The sequence below is a fragment of the Theropithecus gelada genome, chromosome 12 (genome assembly GCF_003255815.1).
Source record: "Theropithecus gelada isolate Dixy chromosome 12, Tgel_1.0, whole genome shotgun sequence".
Classification (NCBI taxonomy): Eukaryota; Metazoa; Chordata; class Mammalia; order Primates; family Cercopithecidae; genus Theropithecus; species Theropithecus gelada.
The window spans coordinates 42,621,932-42,646,678 of record NC_037680.1 but is presented as its reverse complement, the minus strand read 5'-3'; the positions used below and the strand labels follow the sequence as shown (position 1 = coordinate 42,646,678).

At 33.8% G+C, this 24,747-nt stretch overlaps 1 protein-coding gene across 2 annotated transcripts in view; it reads left to right on the top strand.

Annotated features, from left to right (window-relative positions):
- The window catches only part of SCN9A (sodium voltage-gated channel alpha subunit 9), a 186,427-nt gene extending 166,882 nt beyond the window's left edge, over positions 1 to 19,545 (top strand). Inside the window, exons 25-27 of one of the 2 annotated variants that reach the window (XM_025405213.1) lie at positions 11,014 to 11,118; positions 11,254 to 11,524; positions 14,871 to 19,545. In XM_025405213.1, coding sequence (XP_025260998.1) covers positions 11,014 to 11,118; positions 11,254 to 11,524; positions 14,871 to 16,063 — 1,569 coding nt within the window. In that variant the 3' untranslated portion in view covers positions 16,064 to 19,545. The remainder of the gene's footprint in view (positions 1 to 11,013; positions 11,119 to 11,253; positions 11,525 to 14,870) is intronic. The other variant, XM_025405212.1, reaches the window with a different exon arrangement.
- The last annotated feature ends 5,202 nt before the right edge of the window (positions 19,546 to 24,747 follow it).

Sequence of the window (24,747 nt, the reverse complement as noted above, 5' to 3'; positions counted from 1 at the left end):
TGGGACTTCTAGTACTATGTCAAAAAGAAGTGGTAACAGTCGATATCCTTGTCTTGTTCCTGATCTTAGAAGAAAAGCTCCCAACTTTTCACAGTTTTTGTATAATGTTAGCTGTGGGCTTGTCATATATGGCTTTATTTTGTTAAGGTACATTCCTTCCATATGTATTTTTTGAGATTTTCTTATGAATATATGCTAGATTTTATCAAATGCTTTGTCTGCATCTAGTAAGATGATCATATGATGTTTGTTCTTATTTTGTTAATGTAGCATATCACATTTATTGATTTATGCATGTTTAACCATTTTTGCATCCCTCAGATAAATCCCAAATAATCATGGTGACTGATTTTTTAAGTGTGCTAGGGCATTCAGTTTGCTAATATTTTATTGAGGATTTTTGGATCTATGTTCATCAAGAATATTGGCCTGCAGTTTTCTTTTCTGGTAGTATACTCTTACGGTTTTCATATCAGTGTAATGCTGTCCTCATAAAATGAGTTTGACCTCCTCTTCAATTTTTGGAAGAATTTGAGAAGAATTCATATTACTTCTTTAAATGGAATTCACCAGTGACCTTTTCCTTTTTTTTTTTTTTTTTTTTGATTGGAGACTTAATTTGTTACTGATCTATTTTCTTTATCTAGTATTGGTTTGTTCGGATGTAATATTTCTTGCTGATTTAGTCTTGGTAGGTTGCATGTTTCTAAAGATTAGTTCATTTCTTCTAGGTTATTCAGTTTGATGGTGTATGGTTGTTCACAGTAATAGTTTATAATTCCTTGTATGTATGTGTTATCAGTGTTAGTCTCCCTTCTTTCATTTCAGATGTTGTTTGAGTTGTCTTTTTTCCCTTTGTTAGTCTAGTTAAAGGTTTTTCAATTTGCTTTTTTCAAAAAAACAACATTTTAGTATTTGCTTTGTTTATTTCTATCCTTATCTTTGTTATTTTCTTCCTTCTGCAAAGTTTGGGGATATTTTGTTCTTCTTTTTCTAATCACTAAGATGTAATATTAGGTTGTTTATTTGAGATTGTCCTTCTTTCTTTAATGTAGGCAATTATTACTACAAATTTTTCTCTCAGTGCTTCTTTTTCTACATTCCATACTATTTGTTATCTTATGTTTCCATTGTCATTGATCTCAAAATATTTTCTGCTTTTCCATATAATTTTCTCTTTGACCCATTGGCTCTTCAGGAGCATGTTGTTTAATTTCCACATAATTATGAGTTGTTCAAGATTATTCCTCTTATTGACTTCTAGTTTCATGTCATCGTAAACAGAAAAGGTACTCGATATGATTTTAATCTTCTTAAATTTGTTAAAGCTTGTTTTGTGGCCTAACATGTGATCTATCCTGGAGAGTGTTTCATGTGATTTGAGAAGAATTTATATTTTGTTGCTGTTGGATGAACTCTTCTATAAATATCTGTTAGGTCCATTGGATTAAAGTATAGTTCATGCCTTCCTCTAACAAGAGACTGCAGAAACTATGTCAGGAGTAAGCCAGGGAAGAAGTCACTCTCCTATTCTTGGTGGTAGAGACCTTCCACCTCTATTAAAAGAAAGATTGTAGAGTTGGGATTGTCTCTGTAGGAAGCCAGGGAAGAAGGCTGGGGAATGCTATTCCTCTTGTTTAGGCTGAAGAAGGTTTATTCTTCATTTGCTATGTAGATTTCCAAGTACTGGAAGAGGCCAGAACCACAGGGAGCGGCTGGAAAATGTGCAGCCTAATGGTTTCTATGGGAAAGTTGGAAGATGGTCTGATCCCAGGAATTAAATCTTCTGAGAGGGCTCAGTCAGTTCAACACCCCCCATTGTTCTTTGTACTTCAGAGAAAACTCCAATGGCTTATCTCTGCCATTCCACAAGCATGGTGATCTAAAAGCCAAGCTCTGTTGCAGGGACTATAAAAGTTGGGTTCTACAAAATGGAAAACTAAGGCACTTATGAAGATGATTGTATAATATAGTTCATATCTTCTCTCTTTCCACTCTAGAAAAATCATTTTCTAGAAATAAATACGTTTCCTCAAATTTAAAAAAAAAAAAGTTGGGTTCTATATGTGTACTATAGCTTCTCAACCCTTGGGAAGAGGCTGCAAATTCAGTTTTCTTCCTAAATGTAAGGCACTGTGCTCAGGGTGGGGTTAGTGCATGAGTGTCTTTCCACTTTTTCTACCCATTTTGATATGGATATTTTCTGTCCTCTGGTGTGTTTGAGTTTTTCTACTGGATTATGGGTTTCTCTGCAGAGAACTGATCCATATGTATGTAGATGTTTACTTGGTATGTCCATGAGATTAAAAAAAAATAGTCATAAGCCTCCTATTTCACAATGTTGTTAAGTCACTTCCTTCAAAAGTTGTAATTTTCTTTTCTTACGGTGTCTTTGTCTGGCTTTGGTATGAGAGTAATTCTGGCCCCATAAAATGACTTTCGAAGTGTTCTCTCCTCTTCAAATTTTTAAGAGTTTGAAAAGAATTAATGTTGATTCTTCTTTAAATGTTTGGTTAGACTTCTCCTGTGAAGCCATCTGGTCCTGTACATTTCTTTTTTGGGAGTTACTATTATTATTATTATTGGTTCAATTTGTCTATTCAATTATTCTATTTCACATGATTCAGTCCTGGTAGTTTGTCTGTTTTTGAATTTACCTATGTCTTCTAAGTTATCCAATTTGTTGGTGTATAATTGTTCATGGTGGTCTCTTTGATCCTTCTTATTCCCATAAAATCAGTTGTAATTTTTCCTCTTTCATCTCTGGTTTTACATATTTGAGTCTTCTATCTTTTTTCTTAGTTATCCTGGCTACAGATTCATCTATTTTATCTTTCAAAAAAACCAACTCTTAGTTTTGTTGACTTTTTCTATTGCTTTTCTATTCTCTATTTCACTTACTTAGCTCTAATGTTTATTATTTCCTTCCTTTTGCTAATGTTGGGCTTAGTTTTTTCTTTTTCTAGTTCCTAGACATGTGAATCTATATTGTTTATATGAGATCTTTCTTTTTATAATGTAGACATGTATCACTATAAGATTTGCTCTTATTACTGCTTTTGCTGCTTCTCATAAATTTTAGAAATTGTGCTTTCATTTTTGTTTGTTTCAAGATACTTTTAAATTTTTCTGTTGATTTTTTTTTCTTTGACCCATTGCTTTTTCAAGAGAGTGTTGTTTAATTTCCACATATTTGTGAATTTTTTGGTTTTCCTTCTATTACTGTCTTCTAGTTTCATTCCATTGTGGGCATAAAAGATATCTGGTATGATTTCAAACTTCTTACAGTTGTCAAAACTAACTTCATGACCTGATATGTGATCTATCCTGAGAATATTCTGTGTGCACTTGAAAAGATGGTGTATTAAGATGCTGTTGGGTAGCATATCCTGTATGTTTGTTATCCATTTGGTCTATAGTGTTGTTCAAATCCACAGTTTGTTTATACATTCCATGTCTGGCTGTTCTGTTCATTATTGCAAGTCAAGTATTGATGTATCCTACTGTTATGGTATTGCTCTATGTTTATCCCTTCAAATCTGTCAATGATTGCTTTATGTATTTACATGCTTTGATGGTGGATTCACATATATTTATAATTGTTATATCTTCTTGATGAATTAACTCTTTTATCTTATTTAATGACCTACTTTGTCTCTTGTGACAGTTTTTTTTTTTTTTTTAACCTAAAGTCTATTTTAGCTGATATAATTATAGTCAGTCCTCTGTGTCTGTGGGTTTTACATCGTAGATTCAGTCAATGCTGATTGAAAACACTGTATTCATGGAATGTGAAATCCAGATACAGAGGGTCAAATATTTTATCCACAGGTCCTGCAGGGCTAACTGTGGGACTTAAGCATCCTCAATTTTGGTATCCCTTGGGGTTCCAGAACCATGACCCTGTAGATACTAAAGGACAACTGTTTAGCCCCATTACTCTCTTTTGGTTACTGTTTGTACAGAATGTATCTTTTTTGACTGGGCACGGCGGCTCATACCTGTAATCCCAGCACTTTGGGAGGCCAAGGCAGGTGGATCACAAGGTCAGGAGATCAAGACCATCCTGGCTAACATGGTGAAACCCTGTCTCTACTAAAAATACAAAAAAAAAAAAAAAAAAAAAATTAGCCAGGCATGGTCGTGGGCGCCTGTTGTCCCAGCTACTCGGGAGGCTGAGGCAGGAGAATGGTGTGAATCTGGGAGGCAGAGCTTGCAGTGAGCTGAGATCGCACTCCAGCCTGGGTGACAGAGTGAGACTCTGTCTCAAAAGAAAAAAAAAAAGAAAGAAAAGAAAAAGAAAAACAGAATGTATCTTTTTTATCAATTAACTTTCAAACTATGTTTTCTTAAATTTGAAATGAGTATCTGGAAACAGCATATAACTGGATCTTGTTTTCATAAATCTATGCAGGCATTGTAGGTCTTTTCATTGGGAAGTTTAATCCATTTGTATTTGAAATAATCATTGGTAGGTAAGGACTTACTATTGCCTTTTTGTTGAATTTTTCTGTTTTGTAATTCTTTTTTCTATCTTTTTCTCTCTTGACTGTCTTCTTTTGTGATTGGTTGATATTTTACTGTGATATGCTATGATTTCTGGTTTCTCTTTTTTATTTCTGTATTTTTACATGGATTTTCCATGAGGCAATCACAAATATCTTATAATAGTCTACTTTAAGCTGATAACTTAACTTAAATCATGTACCAAAAATCTTTACTTTTAATACCTCCCTCACACTTTTTGTTATAAATGTCACAATTTACATCTTTTTATAATGTGTTTCTACAAACATATTTTTGTAATTTTAATTATTCTTAATTGACATTTAACTTTTATATTAGAATTATAAATGATTTACATAATACTATTAGAGTATTACAGTATTCTCTATTTGTCTATGTATTTACCTTTACTAGTGAGATTTGTACTTTCATATGCTCTTGTGTTGCTCCTTACCATGCTTTCGTTTCAACCTGAAGAACTCACTTTCACATTTCCTGTAAGATAAGTCTAGTGGTGATGAACTCCCTCAGCATTTGCTTGTATGGGAAAGTCTTTATCCTTTCTTAATTTTAAAGGACAGTTTTTGCAGGTATACTACTCTCAGTCAGCAGTTTTTTTTCTTTCAGTATTTTGAATATATCGTTTCACTTTATTTGTTCTTTTAAAGTTTCTGCTGAGAAATCTGCCGTTCATCTTATGAGAGATCTTTTGTACGTGACAATTCAGTTTTTTTCTTGCTGCTTTCAAACTTCCCTTTCTCTTTTGGCAATTTGATGATATTACGTCTCCAGTGGAGACTTTTTTTTTTCTTTTTTTCCGAGATAGAGTTTTGCCGTGTCACCCAGGCTGTAATGCAGTGGCATGATCTTGGCTCACTGCAACTTCTGCCTCCTGGGTTCAAGCAATTCTCCCTACCTCAGCCTCCTGAGTAGCTGGGATTATAGGCATCCGCCACCACACCCAGCTAATTTTTGTAATTTTTAGTAGAGATGTGGTTTCGCCATGTTGGCCAGGCTGGTCTTGAACTCCTGACCTTAGGTGATCCGCCTGCCTCAGCCCCCCAAAGTGCGGGGATTACAGGAGTGAGCCACCATGCCCAGCTGCGACTTCTTTAGATTTGTCCTATTTGGTATTCTTTGAGTTTCCTGAATTTAGATGTTCATATCTCTCCCCAAATTTGAACATTTTTTGGCCATTTAAAAATATTTTTACACCCCTTTCTGTCTTCCCTTTCTGTGATTTCATAATGTATATATTGTTTCACTTAATGATGTCCCATAAGTCTTCACTCATTTTTCTTTTTTATTTCTTCTTGCTCCACTGACTGGATAATTTTAAATGATCTATCTTTAAGTTTGTTGATTCTTTCTCCAGTTTGATCAAGTCTGCTATTGGACCCGCTAGGGAATGTTTTAGTTCAGTTATTGTATTCTTAAATTCCAGAGTTTCTACTGATATTTGACTTTTATTTTTTGTGTGTGTAGTTTCTGTCCCTTCATTGATATCCTCATTGTGTTCATGTGTCATTTTCCTGATTTTGTTTAGCTGTCTGTCTCTGTTCTCTGGTACTTTGCTAAACTTCATTAAGATAATTATTTTGTATTCTTTTTTAGGCAATTTATAAATCTCTATTTCTTCAGGGTCAGTAACAGTGGATTTCTTTTATCCCTTTTTGTTGTTTCTCTAATTCTTTGTGTCTCTTGTGCTTTGCATTGGTGTCTATGCAATGGAAGAATAGCCACCTGTCAGCCATCTGACACAATGTCACAAATGACACAAAACAGCCACCAGGACTTATGAACTGACTTTGACAGGGAAAGACCTTTGCCAATCAGCCTGGCTAGAGATACTGGGAGCCTCTCAAACAGCTAATCTACCTTCTTCTTTTCCTATGTTTGTAGCTGTAGCAATTGTTCTAATCATACTGGTTCTTTCAGTGCTCTATATGAGGCAAGAGTGAAACTGGACCCTAGTTCAGCACACTGAAAGGCAAAGACATTTGATATGCTCCACTCCTCTCCCTCCCTTGAAAGTGGTATCTTGATGCAAATGAATAAATTAGCCCCTAGAAAGGATGGATAAATTGTTTCAAACCAAGTAACAGGATACTGGCACAGTTATGACTGAAATGCCTGTTTGATTTGAAAGCCCATATGTTTTCCACAATGCAAAGTTGGCACTTACTGCTTTTTAACTTCAATAATTTGATCAAAGCTTATGGCTCTATCAACTACCCATGCCTCTTTCTAATAACCAACCCTATTTTACTAGTTTTTCCAACTATTCATCATCCTCATAAGTACTTTTTTCACCTCTAATGATTTCATGTGAAATTAGTTTTTAATAATCATAAAATCTACTACTGATGATTAGAACAAAAGTCATTAATAAGTTCAAGTTATAAAAAGGAAGATTACATGATATAGTTAGACAAATATCTATTACATATTTGAGCAACTATGGGGTAAATTTTGACAATAACTCCTTTCATTAACTCTAATCTTATCAGGAAGGTTAATAACAACAACCGTAATAGTAATTAAAATTTAATTAAGACTTACCATGTGCCAGACATTATGCTAAGTGTTCTTCTTGCATTACCTCAATTTATCTTCTCAGTAAACACAAATGCAGTGACTACTCTTATAATGATGAGGTGGTTTTACTTAAAGAATTAAGAAACTTACCCAAGGACAAAAGAAAGGATTTGAACAAAGATGATCTGACACCAGAAGTGAAGTCTTTACTACTGTGTAATACAGTCTTGATGTAGATTGTAACATAGAAAAAATAATAGCCTGACTTACAGAATACCTTCCACCTAGGTTTTAAAGGGGTGCATTTTGCACAAGGCCTATATAAGCTATAGGAAAACAAAACACCCACACAAGTTTCTCTATTGAGGTAATTCATAATCTCTTATTAGTTTTATCCCACTCTTCATCATATTGACAATGAGGGTATCATTAGGGGAAAACAAAATCTATTACTTTGATTTTCTCCTCTAAGTTAGAGTTTTCTCCTCAGTTTTTCTGCAGCTTCTTCTGTTAAGTTCTTGGCAAGCTGTAATATTCAGTCCCCATTAATGAACAATAAAGGATCTGGGCTTCTCTTGACATTGACATGAAGTCTCTCTCTCATGCCTTTCCAGTAGGTGAGATGAATATGAAAATTACAGAAAGACTGCATATTAAATAGAGGAAAGCTGAATTAAAACAGTCTAAGCTGGCTGAATATGGTGGCTCATGCCTGTAATCCCAGCACTTTGGGAGGCAAAGGCAGGCAGATCACTTGAGGCCAGGAGTTGGAAACCAGACCAGCCAACATGGCAAAACTCTATCTCTACTAAAAATACAAAAATTAGCCTGGTGTGGTGGCATGCACCTGTAATCCCAGCTACTTGGGAGGCTGAGACATGAGAATCGCTTGAACCCAGGAGGTGGAGGTTGCAGTGGGCCAAGATGGTGGCACTGCACTCCAGCCTGTGCCTCAGAGCAAGACTCCATCAAAAATAGCAGCAACAACAAAAACACTCTAAGGCAGAAAGGGAAGTCTGGTTAACATTAGGTATTTGATGAATAAGAAAATTCAGTATAATAGGAAGCTTCCCATTCAATAGCAAACCGAAATAAATAAATAAATAAATAAATAAATAAATAAATAAATAAGAGAAAGCTGAATATTACCAAATCCAAGAGAATAAAGGGAAACCATAACCAGATCATCTTTAACTCCAGTACCCTGCAAATTAAGTAATGATCTCAGAACTAGAAATCCTTGAAAATAAATTCTTAATTATATGGATTATACTAATTTATGCTGTGACTAAAAAAGATGTAATTACAGATCAATGTAGAATATACATAAATCTGTAAAACTTACAGATAATTTAAGAAATTAGCAGAGAATGAAGGGAGCAACTGAAGCTTCTAGCCCTCTTTGTGAGATTTAGGCTTTTCCAGTCAAAAACCTCATTTAGATGTTATGTTATTTAGTGTTGATTTTAAAAGTTATATTTTCTTTTACATAATTAATTGGAAAGTCCTTCAGTTTGGGTCTGATAATTGATAACTTCCTCAGTACCCAGAAATCTATCAAGCATAATGTTGACATCCAATAAAGTGTTTATGTTGAAATCCTTTATTTAGAATTAAAAAGGTAGTCAAAGAGTTTCTTGAAACAGAGATATAGAAATGTATATTATCTTTTTAGTTTATATTCATTTTTCTGTAAAGGAATAATGGCATATTAAAATGAATATAAAATTAATACAACTTTGGTTATTGTATGTAGCCCTTATTCTTTTTTGTTGTTATACTTTAAGTTCTAGGGTATATGTGCACAATGTGCAGGTTTGTTACATACGTATACGTGTGCCATGTTGGTTTGCTGCACCCTTCAACTTGTCATTTACATTAGGTATTTCTCCTAACGCAATCCCTCCCACAGATCCCAACCCCCCAGCAGGCCCCGGTGTGTGATATTCCCCTTCCTGTGTCCTTGTGTTCTCATTGTTCAACTCCCACTTATGAGTGAGAACATGCAGAGTTTGATTTTCCATCCTTGTGATATTTTGCTGAGAATATTGGTTTCCAGCTTCATTCATGTCCCTGCAAAGGACATGAACTCATCATTTTTTATGGCTGCATAGTATTCCATGGTGTATATATGCCACATTTTCTTTATCCAGTCTATTATTGATGGACATTTGGGTTGGTTCCAAGTCTTTGCTATTGTGTATAGTGCTGCAATAAACATAAGTGTGTGTGTGTCTTTATAGTAGCATGATTTATAATCCTTTGGGTATATATCCAGTAATGAGATTGCTGGGTCAAATAGTATTACTAATTCTAGATCCTTGAGGGATCACCACACTGTCTTCCACAATGATTGAACTAATTTACACTCTCACCAACAGTGTAAAAGTGTTCCTATTTCTCCACATCCTCTCCAGCATCTGTTGTTTACTGACTTTAGTGATCGCCATTCTAATTGGCGTGAGATGGTATCTCATTGTGGTTTTGATTTGTCTTTCTCTGACGACCAGTGATGATGAACATTTTTTTCATAGGTCTGTTGGCTGCATAAATGCCTTCTTTTGAGAAGTGTCTGTTCATATCCTTTGCCCACTTTTTGATGGAGTTGTTTGTTTGTTTTTTTTCTTGTAAATTTGTTTAAGTTCTTTGTGGATTCTGGATATTAGCCCTTTGTCAGATGGATAGATTGCAAAAATTTTCTCCCATTCAGTAGGTTGCCTGTTCACTCTGATGACAGTTTCTTTTGCTGTGTAGAAGCTCTTTAGTTTAATTAGATCCCATTTGTCTATTTTGGCTTTTGTTGTCATTGCTTTTAGTGTTTTACTCATGAAGTCTTTGCCCACGCCTATGTCCCTGAATGGCATTGCCTAGGGTTTCTTCTAAGGTTTTTATGGTTTTAGGTCTTACATTTAAGTCCTTAATCCATCTTGAGTTAATTTTTGTTTAAGGTGTAAGGAAGGGATCCAGTTTCAACTTTCTACATATGGCTAGCCAGTTTTCCCAGCACCATTTATTAAATAGGGAATCCTATCCCCATTGATCATTTTTGTCAGGTTTGTCCAAGATCACATGGTTGTAGATGTGTGGTGCTATTTCTGAGGTCTCTGTTCTGTTCCATTGGTCTATATATCTGTTTTGGTACCGTACCATGCTGATTTGGTTACTGTAGCTTTTTAGCATAGTTTGAAGTCAGGTAGTATGATGCCTCCAGCTTGGTTATTTTTGTTTGGGATTATCTTGGCTATGCAGGCTCTTTGTTGGCTCCACATGAAATTTAAAGTAGTTTTTTTCCAATTCTGTGAAGAAAGTCAATGGGAGCTTGATGAGGATAGCATTGAATCTATAAATTACCTTGGGCAGTATGGCCATTTTCATGATATTGATTTTTCCTATCCATGAGCATGGAATATTCTTCCATTTGTTTGTGTCCTCTTTTATTTTGTTGAGCAGTAGTTTGTAGTTCTCCTTGAAGAGGTCCTTCACATCCCTTGTAAGTTGGATTCCTAGGTATTTTATTCTCTTTGTAGTAATTGTGAATGGGAGTTCACTCATGATTTGGCTCCCTATTCTTTATCAAAGTTCTGAATATTAGCCAAATCATCAAAGAAGATATTCATTACCTTTAATTCTTATAACTTTTCTTAGCAATAAAATTCATGGTAAGACAGCTAGCAGATAAAAAATGTACAAGTACATAGTTTAAAACAACACTGATTAGCACACCAAAAGAAAATTGAGCCAATCCTTGTTATATGTAATACAAATATTTTATATATGTACATTTAGCTGTGTTTGGAGACCCACGTTTCTGCACATATATAATTAAGACATAGTTTATGTATAGCTACCATGAACACAATAAAATACATTTTATTTCTATATTAACACATTTTAACCTATCTTAGTGATCTGTAGAAAGATCTAGACAATGATTCTGGTTTTAACTACATTTCTTTTTTGTTTCTTTACCTTGGAGGTCAAGACATCTTTATGACAGAAGAACAGAAGAAATACTATAATGCAATGAAAAAGCTGGGGTCCAAGAAGCCACAAAAGCCAATTCCTCGTCCAGGGGTAAAAAAAAAATATGTATCTTTAGCATATAGATTTTCAAATTATTTCTAATTCATTTTTAATGCACATCTTTAATTTCTAGATACTACTTGAAAAATTTACTCTGCATTCAATATTATTCTCGTTTCTTTGCAGAACAAAATCCAAGGATGTATATTTGACCTAGTGACAAATCAAGCATTTGATATCAGTATCATGGTTCTTATCTGTCTCAACATGGTAACCATGATGGTAGAAAAGGAGGGTCAAAGTCTATATATGACTGACGTTTTATATTGGATAAATGTGGTTTTTATAATCCTTTTCACTGGAGAATGTGTGCTAAAACTGATCTCCCTCAGATACTACTACTTCACTATAGGATGGAATATTTTTGATTTTGTGGTTGTGATTATCTCCATTGTAGGTAAGAATATTTATTATTCAGATTTTATTTTTTGAGTAAAGCTAAACTTCACTTATGCTCAAGGAAGTATATTCTGAATTCTTGAATGCAGATTTATTCTTGAGTAAGTCAGTATAATGAAAGAATGAAAAAATCCTAAAAAGCAAAATAAAAATATCTGTGTCTCTTATACTACAGTGTTTCTGGGTTTACGCTACAGGCCCCAAAGCCAAATATTTCTATCTGTTAGAAGGAAATTATACTTGTTGATATTTAGTTTCCAATATTACCTTTGCAAAGCTAGTTACCATGTTTATATATAGCTGTGTCTTGGAAAAACCAGTGTTGAATCTGAAATCACTTCTGGTTTTAGCACATGTGAGACTTGTCATTTGATTAATGATAATATCAATAGCCAGAATATCTGTGAATTTCTGAAAATTCTTCCAGAATTTAAAGTGAAGTTAAAGTCTCTAGAAATGCCAGTTTTATTTTTTAAGGCTTAATACTTCACAAGTGTATAAAATGCGAATCATTCCTCAACCAGCCATGGTCATGTCTGTGAATAACAGCACATGATTTTATACTTCCTACATATTCATTATCATGGCTGTTTTTCTATCTTCTTGGGGTTTTTTTCATTATTTTCACATATCTTGCAAAGTATTTTAGGATTGTATTTCTTTTTAGAATTATAAACTTTTAATAGAGATTATAGAGATTATTTACTACAAACTTAATCAACAGGTTATCAGTGTGAAAAGGTTAAAGGTTGCATAACTTAGACTCATAAAACTGAGTGCCACAGAACAGAATAAGCATTTAAAATCAATATTTTTGGAAAAGGATATTATCACCAGAAGTCATACCAAAATTGATATAGGAAAATCAATTAAAATTTAGATGAAAATTCACACTAACAATAATAATTCTGAAAGCATTCCCATTAAGTCAGGGAAAAAAAGGTGTCCCTGTATCATCCCTGTTTTTAATAGTGTTGGCCAATGCAATTAGATAAGAAAACAAAGAGGTACATATATCCAAACAATGGAGCAAACGATCCTTATCTTAATATAATGACCTTCTTCATATAATGAAAGAACTTCTTCATATAATGAATGACCTTCTTCATATAATGAAAGAGAATCAACTAAAAATAAATTCAATTAGAGTTGAAAAGGTACAAATTTTAAATTACATGTGCCAACACTAATAATCTTATACATGAAAAAAATAGAAAATCTGATTCACAATTGCAATAAAAATAAAGTAAATTATCTAACAATAACTTTATCATATGAGACTTCTGAAGAAAACTTTAGGATATAAAAGAAAGCGGAAATAATTGAAAGGATTATCATGTACTTAGATAAGCTTCTATCATTGTAATTAAGACTTTTTTATTTATTAATCTACAAGTTCAAGGAAAATATCAATGAGTCTTTTTATGCAGTGGGGGTAATAAATTGACAATAACAATGTAAGTCTAAATGATTCTAAATTCATCAGAAGAAAATTAGGGTGATAAGAGGTGGCTTATTCTGCAAAATATTAAGACTTATAATATTGATGTTAAGTAAAACTGTTCAAATACAAAAGCTCAATGAGTTTGAAGAGAGAGTCCAAATTAAACTTTAATGTATAATTACCAATTTACTGAGTGAACAGATCACATGAATCAAAGTCTATAGTTAAAAAAAGAGATTCTAGTAGGAAATATGTGGAAATAGACATATAACCATATACTCTTATAGTCCTTTCTATTCATAACACAAATTTGTAAAGCTAAAAAAAAAATGAAGAAGAAATGACTGCACAAAAAAACAAAATATTCTTTGAGGAAAAAGTCATCATAAATAAGAGGTTGAAAGACAAAAAATAGGGGAAATGTTTATGTAACAGTTAAGGCTGAGAAAGGATCAATACTTTAAGTAGAAAATTGTTCTTATAAATTAATAAGAATATAGTAAAAATCCCAATAGACACATGGGCAAATACCAACTAAGCCAAAAACAGAAGTTAAAAACAATCAATAAGGATACAAAATGACAAAATACAAGACAAATTGTGGATTATTTTCACAAAAAAATGCAAATAAATTACAATAGTAGATGTTTTCAAATGTCATGACCATTTTTTGGTTAAAAATTATAAAGAAGAATGGTAGTACTCAATACTGGTGAACGTGTAAGGTATGAGCACATTCATATACTGCCATTAGAAATGTTAATTAGTACAGGCTTTCTGGAGATAGGTTCAGCTATATATAGTGTATTTATATATACACATATATACTATATATAGTATATATTATGTATATATATAGCATGTGTATATATATATATGGTATGCATGTATACATAGTATGTGTGTATTTATATAACTGTATATATGCTGTTGAAACAAGTTCTGTTAATATATTATTAAAACGTACTCATGCAATTAGGAGAACATACCTATTTAGATATTCATTTCAGTAACAAAAATGGAAACAGTATAAGTGCTAGTCTTCAATCTGTGGTTATTTTAAGAGAGTATTAGACCACTATAATAAGTTATTTTGTTGTCATTTTTATGAAACTATCTCCATGACACATAAATAAATTAAAATAGGTTACAGGCTGGGAACCATGGCTCATGCCTATAATCCCAACACATTGGGAGGCCGAGGTGGGTGAAATCATTTGAAGTCAGAAGTTTGAGACCAGCCTGGCCAACATGGTGAAACCCGTCCCTACCAAAAATATAAAAATTAACCAGGTGTGGTGGCGCATGCCTGCAGTCCCAGCTACTCTGGAGGCTGAGGCTGGAGAATCACTTGATCTTGGGATGCAGAGATTGCAGTGCGCCAAGATCACGCCACTGCACTCCAACTTTGGTGATAGAGCGAGACCCTGTCTTGAAAAATAAATTAAAAATAGGCTACAATAAAAGCTTATATAACATGAATACATTTGTTTGTGTGTGTACATATGCTTGCAGAGAAAAATGTCTGAAGTGATACTCAAAAAAATATTGATAATAGTTATTGTTGTTGACATTTCAGGTGGTTTATATTTTCTTTTAGCATTTAATGGTATTGGTTGAATTTTCTATGTGAGTAGGTATTATTCTTAAAATTTAAAACACTATTATGGAGGAAGAAAATGGCCCATGAACTTAGTAAAAAGGAGAAAATGTCAGAATGGTAATGTCAGTCATTTTTCTTTGGAATTGCTTAATCCTTTTTTAAGTAATTGCATTCAGTATAAAATAACTGTCTTGAATTCATAAGAAACGAGTTGACAGATAAAACTGTTTAGAGTCATCATTTTATGTAGCATAGATATTTAGATATTTTATTTCTATTATTTTCCTCCACACATAGGTATGTTTCTAGCTGATTTGATTGAAACATATTTTGTGTCCCCTACCCTGTTCCGAGTGATCCGTCTTGCCAGGATTGGCCGAATCTTACGTCTAGTCAAAGGAGCAAAGGGGATCCGCACACTGCTCTTTGCTTTGATGATGTCCCTTCCTGCATTGTTTAACATCGGCCTCTTGCTTTTCCTGGTCATGTTCATCTACGCCATCTTTGGGATGTCCAACTTTGCTTATGTTAAAAAGGAAGATGGAATTAATGACATGTTCAATTTTGAGACCTTTGGCAACAGTATGATTTGCCTGTTCCAAATTACAACCTCTGCTGGCTGGGATGGATTGCTAGCGCCTATTCTTAACAGTAAGCCACCTGACTGTGATCCAAAAAAAGTTCATCCTGGAAGTTCAGTTGAAGGAGACTGTGGTAACCCATCTGTTGGAATATTCTACTTTGTTAGTTATATCATCATTTCCTTCCTGGTTGTGGTGAACATGTACATTGCAGTCATACTGGAGAATTTTAGTGTTGCCACTGAAGAAAGTACTGAACCTCTGAGTGAGGATGACTTTGAGATGTTCTATGAAGTTTGGGAGAAGTTTGATCCAGATGCAACTCAGTTTATAGAATATAACAAGCTCTCTGATTTTGCAGCTGCCCTGGATCCTCCTCTTCTCATAGCAAAACCCAACAAAGTCCAACTCATTGCCATGGATCTGCCCATGGTCAGTGGTGACCGGATCCATTGTCTTGACATCTTATTTGCTTTCACAAAGCGTGTTTTGGGTGAGAGTGGGGAGATGGATTCTCTTCGTTCACAGATGGAAGAAAGGTTCATGTCTGCAAATCCTTCCAAAGTTTCCTATGAACCCATCACAACCACACTGAAACGGAAACAAGAGGATGTGTCTGCTACTGTCATTCAACGTGCTTATAGACGTTACCGCTTAAGGCAAAATGTCAAAAATATATCAAGTATATACATAAAAGATGGAGACAGAGATGATGATTTACTCAATAAAAAAGATATGGTTTTTGATAACGTTAATGAGAACTCAAGTCCAGAAAAAACAGATGCCACTTCATCCACCACCTCTCCACCTTCATATGATAGTGTAACAAAGCCAGACAAAGAGAAATATGAACAAGACAGAACAGAAAAGGAAGACAAAGGGAAAGACAGCAAGGAAAGCAAAAAATAGAACTTCATTTTTGATATATTGTTTACAGCCTGTGAAAGTGATTTATTTGTGTTAATAAAACTCTTTTGAGGAGGTCTATGCCAAAATCCTTTTTATCAAAATATTCTCAAAGGCAGTGCAGTCACTAACCCTGATTTCCTAAGAAAGGTGGGCAGCGTTAGCAGATGGTTATTTTTGCACTGATGATTCTGTAAGAATCGTAAGAGAACTCTGTAGGAATTGTTGATTATAGTAAACAAAGGTGATTCAGTTTTTTGGTTTTTAATAAATCAGAAGACCACATAGAAAACTTTTACATCTGCCTTGTCATCTTTTCACAGGATTGTAATTATTCATATTTCCCATGTAAATAAACAACACACACACACACACACAGAAAAATCTATTATTTATCTATTATTTGAAAATCAACAAAAGTATTTTGCCTTGGCTTTGCAATGAGATGCTTGATAGAAGTAATGAACATTAGTAATGAATGTTTAGTTAAAATGCATTATTAGGGAGCTTGACTTTTTAGCAATGTACAGAGGTTATTCTATATATTGAGGTGCTTAAATTTATTCTACATTGCATTAGAACCAATTTGTATGTGCCTATAAAATGCCATGGGATTAAAAATATATGTAGGCTATTCGTTTCTACAAATGCTTTTCATTCATCTTGACTCACATGCCAACAAGGATAATACTTACCTTTAGAGTATTGTGTGTCATAGCCTTTCTTCTTTCATATCCCTCTTTGTTCATAGAATAACCACAGAACTTGAAAAATTATTCTAAGTACATATTACACTCCTCAAAAAATAAAGATAACTGAGAAAAAAAGTAATTGACGGAAGTTCTATTTGCTATTACTTATATAGCCTAACATTGGGCTGTGCTGCCCAAAATACTGATAATAGTCTCTTAAACTTTTGTCAAATTTTCCTGCTTTCTCATGCGGTATTGTTTAGTCATCCTTTAGCTGTAAGCAAAGTTGATGAAATCCTTCCTGATATGCAGTTAGTTGTTTGACCATGGTATATGTTTGAGCAGATAATAACCTTGGCATAGTATTTATTGCATCACTTGTATACAATCCTGTGTTTGGCAAGCTTTCAAGTCATATAATATGACAGACTTTCAACACAGATATATGTGTTTAGTATGAATAAAAAAGCATTGAAATAGGGATTCTTGCCAACTTGCTCTCTTGCCACCAACTTACTTTCCTAAATTATGGAAGTAATCTTTTGGACCTACATACTTCAATGTATACAATGAGGAAGATGTCACCTTCTCCTTAAAATTCTATTATATGAAATATATTTTGCCTCAATCAACACAGTACCATGGGCTTCTAATTTATCAAGCACATATTCATTTTGCATTAGCTGTATACATCTAGTTTTTTGAAAACACCTATTAATAGTACTTTGAAAAGAAATAACCGTAATGCTTTTTTTCATGAGTTTATTTCAGGAATATGAGCTCTTTCTTCTATAAAGTCATTCATGCACAGGCAAAAGTTGAGCTACATAGATAGAACATAGTTTTATTTAGAAGATTTTTGTGGGAGGTTTTGAAGCGAATATATAAAACATCTTTCACTAATTTGCTTTTCATATTTAAAAAATAATAAATTACATTTATATAATAAATGTTTAAAGTACATATTTTTGTTGTTCTGAAAATTGAAAAAGAAAGAGGATTTAAATGTACTTATAGAAACAAACAGTTATGGTTAAAGAATGAGACAGGAAGTCTAGAATGTTTTTAAATTGTGATATATTTTACAACATCCGTTATGACTTTGAGACATTTGTTCTAATGTATGTATAAAACTATATCTAGGGCTAAAGATTCTTTATACCATCTTAGGTTCATTCATCTTAGGTTATTTGAACCACTTTTTAATTTAATATGAAAGACAGCATGCAGTGTTTTCCGAGACTATATAGATCATTGCATCCCATACCTGCCACGCCTGTTGGAAATAGGTTTTGATAATTTAAGTAGGGACCTACAAAAAATATATTACATTCATCAAATTTTTTAATACATTCAATTAAGAATTTAACATCACCTTAAATTTGAATTCAATCTATCATTATTTCAAACTCACATGTTAACTGCATTATGAATACTTATATAATATAGTATGAAAAGATGTTTGACAGGTTTGTGTGTAATTTTCTATTAATGTTTTTACATTGCCTTGTTTTTATGTAAAATAAAAAATATGGGCAACTGGTTCGTTAACACAATTTCTTCTTAGCTTTTCAAAAATATATATAAAGTTGTTCTTTTTCCTATTTCATGAACTATGATTTTTTAAAAAATAACATGGTTAAGTTTTATATATATTTATGTTTGTTTCAGAAATGTCTACTTGTGACTTTTTATCAATTAAAAACAATATTTGGAAGAAAGAGCCTATTAAGTATAACCTTGAAGTAAAATTAGACTTCTCTTTCCGTGTGGATTACTGTTTGTACAGATTGCATCACCCTTCAGAAGGCACTGTCATACTAATATTTAAATTTTATAATCACTGAACTTATTACACCCAACAATACAGAATGGCAGTTACACTGAAGAATTTAATTTAGAATAAAATGGAAGCAAACAGGTTTTCTAAAAATTTTTTTTAACTGACCAGGTCTCGCTCTGTCACCCAGGCTAGAGTGCAGTGGCATGATCATAGCTCTCTGCAGCCTCAACTCTGGGCTAAAGCAACCCTCTTGCCTCAGCCTCCCAAGTAGCTAGGACTACAGGTGCATGCCACCACGCCCAGCTAATATTTAAATTTTTGTAGATAAGGGGTCTTGCTCTGTTGCCCCAGGCTAGTCTCAAACTCCTGGCTTCAAGTGGTCCTACAGCAATGACCTGCCAACATGCTGGATTACAGGCATGAGCCACCATGCCCCAGACAGGTTTGAACACAAATCTTTCGAATGAAAATTAGAGAATCTAATTTTAGCATTTCGATAGTTACCTAGTTTGCAAAACTAGGTCATTTGGGTGACTTGTGAGCTGTTTTTAAATGCTGATTGTTGAACATCACAAATATTTAGCATGATTTTATAGAATTTTGATAGCTTTATTAAAAAGAGTAAAAATACAATGCATACATAAATAAAGCAGTTCTAAATAGCTATTTCAGAGAAATGTTAATAGAAGTACTGAGAGAAGGGCCAACTAAATTAGGATGGCCAGGGAATTGGCCTGGGTTTAGGACCTATATATAAAGGCCACCAGTTTTTAAAAAATATCTGTGGTTTATTATGTTATTATCTTCCTGAGGAAAACAATCAAGAATTGCTTCATGAAAATAAATAAATAGCCATGAATATAATAAAGCTGTTTACATAGGATTCTTTACAAATTTCGTAGATCTATGAATGCTCAAAATGTTTGAGTTTGTCATAAATTATATTGTAGTTATACTTGAGACCGACACATTGTAATATAATCTAAGAATAAAAGTTATACAAAATAAAATTATGTTTACACGTATTTTCTGTTTCAGTGAGAATAACCATAGGTGGGTAAAGTCAGTGCATATCTAAATAAGTTGCAGCAACTGACAGCTTTTTCCTTTTCATTGAAAGAAGGACAGCTTTAAACATCCTCCATAAGAAGTGTTCCCGGGAAACAAAGACAAGGATAAAGAATCTAGAATTCCAAAGCAATTTCTTGAAATCTACATCAAGGTTTGTGCAAGGGAGAAAATTGATACAGGAAGAAAAATAGGCAAACATCTAGCCACGCAGTGATGTATGCATTTTTGTGTAATAGCATTAAGAGGTGGTGTAGCATACATAATGGCTAAGAGCTTTGGTTCACGGAGACTGTATTGTTCCCGTATGACACAGAGGTAGCCTGTGCTCTTACATTTTTAGTAGCAAATTGGTTGCCATACTAACTACTATTACTACTAATATAAATTCTTGATTCTGTATTGTCAGTCATTGTTCTAATTTCTTTGTGTAGCTTGTCTCATTCTACCCTTACAACCACATCATGGAGTATTACTCTTTTTCTCATTTTATAGATGGGAAAGGTGTACCAGCTCTTAAGAGGTGATATAGCATACATAATGGCTAAGAGCATGGGTTCTAGGACTAGAACTATGTTTGTATCCCAGTTAAGTCATGACCCTATGAGTTTGCTAAATGCATTCTTTAACCTATATGGGCCTCAACTTTCTTATCTATAAAATGAGGAGAAGAGTACTACTTCGTTACGTGGTTGTAATGACAGAATGAGACAAGCTTCATGAAGAAATTAGAACAATGACTGAAAACACATTAAGAATTTATATTACTAGTAGAGTAGTTAATATGGCAATCAATTTGCTACTAAAAATGTAAGAACCCAGGCTACCTCTGTATCATACAGGAACAATACAGTCTCCATGAATGTTAAATAATGACAATATTTTCTCTATTTTATATGAGTAAGTATAACTATAGTGCCCAAAAGAGTTTCATGCACCCATTGGTAAGTAGTAAATATTTAGTGAAGTGGCATATACACAAAATAGTTCAAAATTTAGCTACTTTTGAGATTTATGAATTCAAACAACATATTAAAATCAGGAAATGTGCACATTTATAAAGGTCTAGCTTGTTCCCAAAAAGTGGAGGTGGTTCTTCCCATTTTTAGCTGAGCAATTAATACAACCCTCTACATTAGCTGTAAGCATCAAGTCCTGTTGATGGTCATTAGGTAAGATATTCTAAAAATAATTGCTATACTAGGCCATTATTTCAACTTTGTATGTTATCATAATAGCATGTAAAAGGTGTAAAATATTCCTTGGGACTTCTGTACTGATAGTTGTAATAGCCATTCTGCAAAATAGAATTATAATCAGTGAATAATACTGTAATCCATTTCAACATAAGTGATTGTCATACACATAAATTTTTTACAACAACAAAGCTAAATTCTTTCACATTGTAGATAACGCTATGCCATAACCCAAGCAAAATGAGCTGCAGGGTACATGGTAATCTCTCTCAAGGGAGGGAGAAATTACATACTAGCAAGAGCAGAAGGGATTTTGCTGCAATAGTATTTGATGCACACAGGAAATGAAACATGAATAATTGATAGTTATAAACAAGCAATAGAGCGAACATGCTACACTTAGCTTGAATCCCTATTACTCTGAGAGCCATATCTACATTAATAATTGATCTGTCTGAGAAAAAGGTAATTTGAAGAGATTTATGAGACATTGGTAATAACTGCATCATTGTGCTTTAGTTTGAATCTTTTTAAATATATCCCTAGAAACAATAGAAACAATAGATAAAAGCAATGCAAAATAAGTATACAGAAAAGGTTCAGAGCTTGTTAAAATTTTTGAAAATCTAGTAGAATTGAGCAAAAGTTATTCCTGTTTAAGTTGTAATATTTGCTGGCATGACCTAGTTTTTATTTTATTTCCTACAAGACAAAATGTCTTCAAGTTAGTTTAGTCATATCCTTTTTATAAAAATATAATTCTTCTCTAATATACCATCATGATTCATTTCTATTTTTAGTGATACACAAAATTTAGAATTTATGGGAAAATTACATCCAGTGAATATTAAGAATGCTTTCCCATTAAATTATTATTTCTAAATATGTGAAAACATAATCTGGGTTTCCATGTGTTGCTTTAAAGAAATATATTATTTTACTTATGGCTGGCCCTTCATCTGAAGAGTCTCCGGATTTACTCCCTTTAAATATCTTGTGTCTTCTACTCTGTACATTGACAATATGTTAAAATGTGCTTTCTCCTGCTCTTAGGCTACTCTTGAGAACTGCCCATTTTTATATGAGAAAGAACGATATCTTGCTCATATAAGAAAAGGATATAAACCAGCTGTGATACGCTAATTCCTTCTAATAGAACAGAAAAAATAAATGGATGGGGTTACATGTGTCTTTATACACAACACAGATAACTATACCCAGGCTCCTGCCTCATAAAAATTGTGAGATAATACATTTGTATTATTTTAAGCTGCTAAATTTGTGATCATTTGTTACAAAGGATCAAACACAAATGCATGCTCCTGTTTTCCAATGTACCATGCTAATATATAAATACAGATGAGCAAATGCGGCTAGAAAGGATATTTTATCAAACCACAATGGCTCATACAGACTGTGAGGGTAAAAAGAGAAGGACACTGATGAGACAGTTTGGCACACTGATCTTGCCCGCAAAAGACTGATGTAGAAAACAAAGGCTAATTGTTATCTTATCAAAAATTTAAAGGAGGAGATTTTCTTCCCTGTTGAGTATCCTATTAGTGTCGACCATTCAGTGCAGCTTATTCTTGACAAAGCACTTTATCAAATTTTTACCCAGAAGCCAAAGAAAATGGGCAATCTTAAGTAATTTTCTCAAAGTCAAAGAGAATCTGAAGTATACTTGTCCCACTCATGCCTTTAAAATGTAGGCCAAGAAAATCTACAGCAAATGTCTTCTAAAATGTTTCATTTAGAACATAAAAATGTTTCTATGTCAATACATTTAAGGAAGGGTGCATTATATATTTCACTCTTACAGTAACATAATTCACTTTAGCATGTTACATGCTTGCAGAAGATATGAGACTCAGGGGTCAGAGACAATAATAGATTATTACTTAGAGCAATAGTAGGAGCCAGAGTATTATCATTTTTGTGTTGGTCTTAGACAGCTGGGGCTGCCATAATAATATACCATAGACTGGGTGGCTAGAACAACAGAAATTTATTTCTAACAGTTCCCGAGGCTGAGGAGTCCAAGATCAAGGTGCCAGCCAATTTCGTTCCCTACTGGGGGCTCATTTCCTGTCTAGCAGAGGGCAGCATTCTCACTCTGTCTTCACATGGAGGAGGCAGTGAGCTCTGGTCTCTCTTCTTTTTTCCATAGGAATACTAATCTCATGATGGAATATATATATATATACAGTCAGTCCTCCATATCCATGGTTTCTGATCTGCAGATTCAACCAACTCTGGATCAGAAATATTTGGGGAAAAAATCTACAAAGTCCCAAAAAGCAAAACTTGAATTTGCCATATGCTGAGTACTACATTGAATCCATACACATGAAGTGATGTGTAGTATATAGGAGGTTGTGTGTAGGTTATAAGCAAACACTATGCCATTTATAGGAGAGACTTGAGCATCTGTGGATTTTGGTATTCTCAGGGAGTCCAGAAGCCAATCCCCAACAGATATTAAGGGAAAACTGTATTATCATGATAAATAAATTACATTTTCCTTCATTACATTTTCCTTCATGACATTAGTACCCCCATTCATCCAGTTTTCCAAACTAGTAATCCTCTTCATTAACCCTCCACATTTATTCACCAAGACCAGTTCACTCTACCACCTAATGTAATGTGAATCCATCAACTTCTCTTAATTTCCACTGTCAATCCCTGATCCAATCCATCACTACCTTTAACCTCTTTATAAGACAATATAATAACCTATTTGGTTTATCTTCCTAAATGCATTCTTGTCTTACTTCCAAATCTATTCTCAGTACAGTAGCTAGAGTGGATTTTATGAGATTGTGACATTTCCCTGCTTAAAATTTTAGGTCATTTTCCTGCATGAAATTCTGTAATATTTCTCCATTATTGTTATGACAAATTCTAAAATCCTCAGCAAAGATTTTACAAGCTGTATACTGTTACAGTCTACAAGTTCTACAAGCTTTCCAGCCCTACACCATGTCAGCCTCACTGCTCTTATCTTCCCTCTTTCCCTATCTTAATCTGTGTGCTTCAGTCTCAATAGTTTTCTGTTTATAGGGTCTTCTCAACAAAAGTATAGTGTATTCTTGGATTCTTATATTCTTATACAGTGCCAGTGCTTTCTGGCCTGAGAGAGACTATACAGCTCTTTCACATCGCAAGTTGAGTGCATGTTTGAAACTGTCCCACTGCTCATAAAATTAGTATAGAAAACTGGCATTTTTGAAGGACTAAGTTAAAAGTATTTTCCTCTATACCTTTAACAGAGTAGAAAAAAACAGAGATAATGTCTGGTAGGAAATAAAGGGATTGAAAAATGAAAACTTTCACATACATTCTACATTAAAATCAGACATTTATTTCTCTAAGGTCTGAGTTTCTCAATATTGGCAATCTTGATACTTGGGCTGGATAATTCTTTGTTGTGAGTGGCTGTCCTGTGCATGGTGGGATGTTTAACAGCATCACTGGTCTCTAACCATTAGATATCAATAAACATTCCTAACTCCACCAGTTATGACAAATAAAAATGGCCCCGTCTTTGCTAAATGTCCTCAGGGGGACAAAATCTTCCCCAGTTGACAATGACTGATCTCTGACAATGTCTTTCAAGGTATGAATCATGGATGACCCACATTGCCTTTGCTATTGGTTTAAAAAACAGTGAGACTTACCCAAGATCTACTGAATCAGAACCTCTCGGGATAGACCCCCCAAATAATCACACAGCAACAGTGAAGACCATTACCCCAAAAATGACTAACTGGTTGTCCTAGGGATATTAAGTGCTCTTGATTTTCTCTTTTAAAATATTGCTGCAAATTCAAAATGATGTCTTTCTGTGAGAAATTGAGTCAATTATCTTTAAGTTCAGGTGTTTCTTTTTGGCTAGCAGGTAAGCTTTGGGCACATTCAGACATGATAATTCTTCCTATGGGT